General features: G+C 41.3%; 1 protein-coding gene across 2 annotated transcripts in view; it reads right to left on the reverse strand.

Annotated features, from left to right (window-relative positions):
- The window catches only part of XDH (xanthine dehydrogenase), a 60256-nt gene extending 54897 nt beyond the window's left edge, over positions 1-5359 (reverse strand). For both annotated transcript variants that reach the window (XM_090281102.1, XM_090281101.1), the window contains exon 1: positions 5255-5359. In XM_090281102.1, coding sequence (XP_090137228.1) covers positions 5255-5296 — 42 coding nt within the window. In that variant the 5' untranslated portion in view covers positions 5297-5359. The remainder of the gene's footprint in view (positions 1-5254) is intronic.
- Between the last annotated feature and the right edge of the window lie 641 nt (positions 5360-6000).

Raw genomic sequence — 6000 nt, forward strand, 5'->3', positions numbered from 1 at the left:
GTGATCGGACCTCCAACAGAGTCCGTGTAGAGTGGACCTCCCAAAACTGGGGACTGAGAGAGAGCAGCTGACCGGAGAAAAGCACCTCCCCAAGCCATGGAGCTGTAACTGAACCTTCCCAGAGATAGGAAGCCATCTCACACCAGCACAAGTTCAATGAAAACCTTCCTGCTGCCCTCACCTCTCTGTCCTGTATTGAGATTGTGTTAGGCAACTTAGAAATGACCATTGGATTTTTTATTGACTGGAAGTAATCAAAGTGGTAACAAAACTGCCAGAATTCACCTCTTAAATAAAGTTTAAAGGAAAGTAGAAGATAAAGCGAATTTTCATTTTTTATTACATCCCACAGGTCCAACTTATTCAAAGTTCTGGTTACAGAGTTTACACAAGAAGTTATATCTTTTCTCTTGGAGAAAAAGTCATAAATACACAAAATAAAGATCCTCATCACCTTTCCTGTGGGCAGCAGTAAGGGCCTCTTACCTTACCACCTTCTCCCCAAGTCAGTCCTTCCTCTTGTCCTCTAGCTCTGCTTTTGTAACATCGCATCAGTTCCCCGCTCAATATTTCAGTGGCCCCCCACACATTCAAGAAAGCACCCAAGTTCCTTAGGCTATCTTTCAAGGCCCTTCTCAATACATCCCCAGTCTTCATTTTCAACCTTGCCCCCCACTTTCCCTGCCAAGCTGGTCTTTTTACTCCTATAAACATACATAATATAACTTCTGACTCGTAAGTGTTTGATCATTTCATTCCTCTTCCATCTGCATCTTCACTTTTCAGAAGAACCTCAACGCTTCCCTAGTAAAGGCTTCCATGTCATCCCGGCCACAACTGGTCCACCACCCTTGAATTCCTACAGAGAGTGGCTGTGCCCCTCTCACAGCAGTGTGGCCGCAGGGTTTGCCCCCAGCAAACTCCACAGAACTCTTTCAACAGGATGTCAATGGGTAGCCCAAAGGGAAAACAGTTAGTGGGGAAGTGAGCTTAGGAAACCCTGGGTTAAGCAGGTTGTTCTGGAAAACTTTAATCACCAAAACAAATCATGGTCAAAATTGGTTTATAATCCATTAAATAAAACTTCCGTAAATTAGAACAGATAATAAACAAACAAACAGGAGAATTGGGAAAGTTTTTTTGGCAGAATAATGCCAACTAATATACATGGTTGGCCATCTTGTAATCTGCCCGATAATTGATCCAGCCAAGAATCATCAACGGATACTAAAATTAGTGGATGCAAGTTTGATAATCAAGATATTTACATAGTCTCAAAGTTCCTCTCACAGATCATTTATTAATTATAAAGAAAAAAAGAGTAACCTAGTGGATACCACCTTCACCAAATGACCAAAGTTCACATGACAACCAATGGGGAAAACTGACATTATGTCCTCCTGAGAAGGACACATCAATTCTCTGGTATTCCTGCCCACGAAGCAGACTCAGAATCTAATTATAAGAAAACATGACACAAACTCAAAATGAGGGACATTCTAAAAAATAACTGACTTGTTCCCTTCATAAACACTGATGTCACAAAAGACAAGGAAAGCTAAGGAGCTGTTCCAGATTAAAGGAGATGAAAGAGACATGACAATTAATTACAAGACACAATCCTGGGTTGGGGACCAGGGTGGGGGAGTTATGAAGGACATTACTGGAAAAATTGAAATAATGCTGCATAAAATCTATGGACTAGACAATAGTATTATAACAATACTAAACTTCCTGATTCTTAAAAATAGCCTGTGGTTCTGTCATAATATCCTTATTTTTAGCTTAAGGGGTAAAGGGGTGCGATGTCTGAAATGTACCCTCAGATGGTTCAGAAATAAAATTTTATGCTTTATATTTATTTCTATTACTTCTATACATAAATATATAAAAATATTTGTGTACTTAGAATACATATATCTATATATCTGTGTATGTACCTATAAACACATATATAGAGAGAGAACGAGAGAATGAAAAGTAAATGTGGCAAAGTGTTAATACGTGGGTAAAGTCTATTTAATATTTCTTTGTATTCTTCTTGCAACCTTTTTGTAAATTTAAAATACAAAGTCTAAAAAATAAATTTCTTTACCAAATAATTTTTTAGGGCTTTTAATATTCATCTATTCATTCTACCCATATTAACTGGACTCTAACTTTGTGTTCACACTGAGTTGAGTGGTTTAGGAATATTTAAAACTGTAATGGAAATAGTTTTCTGTGAAATACATTTTGGAATATATTACTTTGCCTAACCATAATGCACTTCTCCAACTAGTTCATAAATTTCTGAATGGCAAATGTCTCCAGCCTCTACATACCCCACAGGCTTAGGGCTGGGAGAAGCTTGCTAAATGTCAATGATGTGAGGGAGGGAGGGTTGACTCCCTGACACTGACTTTTTGTGGGAATAACTGTTGGACACCTTCAGCTGCATCCTACACTCTAAATCTTCCCAGACTCCGCCAGATGCCACAATCTCCACCAAACAGAGAGTGATTGCTCAGAAAAGCAAAAATCCTATCCTCCAGAAGACTATTACTACAATAATAATGAAAGTCCAGGCAGCTCTTTCCCTTCCACTCTGACTCTAGGTCAGAAGATGATGTGAAAACAACAGTCATCAAGGCCCATCACCACCACAGAAGGCCCTCGGGGTATTTGATTGTTGGTATCTAACATCCCCTCCAGGACCCCAGATAGTGAAGTCCTAGACAGCAGTCTGAAACAGAGTAGAAGGCTCTCATTTAAGAGTGAGTCACTGAGACACACAGTTAATTACCTACAAGGGAGCTCCCATAAGACTGTCAGCAGATTTCTCAACAGAAACACTTCAGGCCAGAAGGAATTCACACAAAATATTCAAAGTGATTAAAAGTATGGACCTAAAACCAAGTCTATTCTATCCAGCAAGGCTATCATTTAAAACTGAAGGAGAAATAAAGAGCTTCCCAGATGAGGAAAAAAAAAAAACTAAAGGAGTTCATTACCAACAAACAAGTATTGCAAAATATGTAAATGTTAAAGAGCCTGCTTTAAGAAGAAGAAGAGTGAGTCACCAAGTTCTGGTACCTTCTTTTTAGAATATCCTGTAACAAAATGTCTAGAACATTTGAGAACAGACATAGGAACATTCACAGATTACCTAATTTGTCTGGGATTCCTTTGCTGGGCGTTGTCTTTATAGTGGTGCATTTGCATTTATCTCATCATTCCTTGCATTGACTGTCTTCCTTTCCAGCAGTTTTTCAAGAGGCTACATGTTTACAAATTACAAACATGGATATTAATCATAGAAACTGCCAGTAATAGATGGCTTGATGTGATGATACCATCTAAAACTTAAATTGCTTTCCTAAAGTGAAAATAAAGTACATGGGAAAACAATTTTTGCCAGATTTCCCTTGAAATGCTCTGTTGAAGCTCTGGCCCAGTGGTTCAGTTAGCTGGAGCATCATCTCATACACCAAAAGGTTGTAGGTTCGATTCCCGGTCAGGGCCCATACCTAGGCTGCAGGTTTGACCCCTGATTGGGGAGTATATACAAGAGGCAACTGATTGATGTTTCTCTCTCACATTGATGTTTCTTTCTGTCTCTCTTTCCCCTTCCTCTCTCTCTAAAATCAATAAACATATCCTCAGGTGGGTATTAAGAAAGAAAGAAAGAAAGAAAGAAAGAAAGAAAGAAAGAAAGAAAGAAAGAAAGAAAGAAAGAAATGCTCCAGTGAATCACAGCAAACCATCCATAAAGAGGAACAGAAGCTTGTACTGTCACACAGCAATTGATGGCTTAATAACTAATCAAACCTGAGAGAGAGACATGGCCATGGAAGTCACTGAGCCCAGCTGCTCAACCAATGTAAAAATTACTCACAAAAATTCTGCAGAAAGTGCCTTCATGTAAGTAGCCCTTCTAGAAAGCCAATTCAACAACTGTTTCTAAAATCCCCACAGTGTAATTTCTGGATGCAACTGAATTGTTTGAAATGTTGGATGCAAAAGTTTGACTCCTACCATCATGGAAGCTTTGCCTGCCGCTTGGTTTGGTGGCAGGTGCCAATCCCGAAAGAAAGGCACAAAGAGACAACTTTGAACCACGAAGAGTATGACTGACCCCACTCCCCAGCACCTCTCAGGGACACCACTCAAACAGAATCCACAGTCTTTGGAGCACTGATTGCTCATGGAGTTTTCTTGCTAGTCGCTCAAATACACCCTAATAATTTAAGCACTAGATGTCCTACAAAGCACATTTTATGTCTTGAAAATTACCTTGACAGTCGCCCTATTTCTCATCTCAAAACTGCTAATACACCAAAACAAATAAAATTGCTTTGGGGGGGTGTGCCCACAGGGCACATTCATCACTCAGATGGCCATTTACAAAGTACAGCTATGGCTACCCTCTTACTGTCCCTTTCATTCCCAGCTGGGGAGCTGAAGCAGATGTGAGCATGTCAGCAGTGGGGTAGCGAGGGCAAGTGGAGGATGGAGACAATGCAATGTGCTTGCATCTTCTTTCTCTGCACATGCTTAGGACTTGCAAAGGTCTTTGTTTTTCCAGTGCTACAACGACTGGTTCCCATGTCATAAGTGCCCCTCTGCCCCATCCCACCCACACCTTCGCTAGGTCCCTGTGCACCAATGAAGTTAATGGTCAATTTTTATCAAAGTGAAATATCTGCAATACTTATATGTAGAATTAAGGGTGGGAGGGGAGCCTGCCCTTTATGAAATTAAATGTGGCTGCCACAAGATGTCAGTGTATGTCCTCCCACAAGTGACCTGTTATATTTCCATATATGAAATATCAGAAGCAAAGACTGTTGTACATCTTATACCCAGATATTAGCAAGAAAACACATTCTCATTCCTTCCCTCACTAAAGAGATCAACAGAAGCCTTGGGACATATTTTACTAAATACAATAATAGAAGTGTGCTGGGTGACCTCTAGTCTCACCTAGAACCCTGTCCCCCTCTTCTCAGCTTTGTGTCAGTGTCTCTACCACTGCGGAGAGTGAGCAGACACCTCTGACACCTCTCTCCTCACTTTCCTCCCTCTCACTCCTTTGCCCCTTGAGTATCTTGACTGAGAAGGTCTTCTTTCCCCCATTTTACCCCAAAGTCAGCCACATCTTTAAAGGGACAGAGAGAGAAAGGAGAAAAAGTGAGAGCAAACTGTCCTGTTCCACATGACATTCTGCCCCCAGGGAGCAGGGCGGCCAAAGCAAAGATCAGCTCCTGCTTACCTTTTTACCATTCACAAAGAAAACCAGCTCGTCTGCTGTCATTGTCAACAGGTGGCCTGTCCAAACTCCCAGTACCTCACTCCCAAGAGACACTGGCAGTTAATACTGCTCTACAGCTAGAAAAACACACCTCCCCCAAACAATGAAACCAAACAGGCCAATGGGAGGGAGCTAGCTTAGAGCTTCAGGGCATACAGAGTTCCTGGCAAAAGCCACTGGTTTTCATTATCAAGGAAAATTAAAGCACCCATTCACACAAATCACACCCTCCACACCTGTGTCAAAGAGCAGAGAGGAAGGCGCAAAGGTGCAGAGTCATCAAGGGCACAGGTGGCCATGGGTCTTAGGCACTGCCCTGGTGGAACCTGCTTCATCCTCCCAGTTGCTGAAGACAGAGAAGGGGGAAGGGCCATTGTCAGAGTCTGGGCAGTAGAGCTGATTCATGCCCTCCATGTCTACACTTGTCATTTTACCATCTAGTTACAGAAACCCTTATATGCAGACTTATTCTTCTGGAGGAATGTGGAGGTGAGGTCACAAGATGTGGTGCCCAGTGGCCCAGGTGCAAAACCTGGCATTGGATCTCAGCCAGCTACTTATCACCTTCGGAACTCTGTTGTGTTCATCCTATAAATGGAAATATGAATGACACCAAGAGCAAAAGGCTGAGGGGCATATTATATGATACATTTTGGAAGTGCTTTGTAAATTTGCAAAGAACTAAAATATTTACTACTGCTAATATA

Source organism: Furipterus horrens, unplaced genomic scaffold (genome assembly GCF_987537825.1).
Source record: "Furipterus horrens unplaced genomic scaffold, mFurHor1.1.pri manual_scaffold_6, whole genome shotgun sequence".
NCBI classification, from domain to species: domain Eukaryota; kingdom Metazoa; phylum Chordata; class Mammalia; order Chiroptera; family Furipteridae; genus Furipterus; species Furipterus horrens.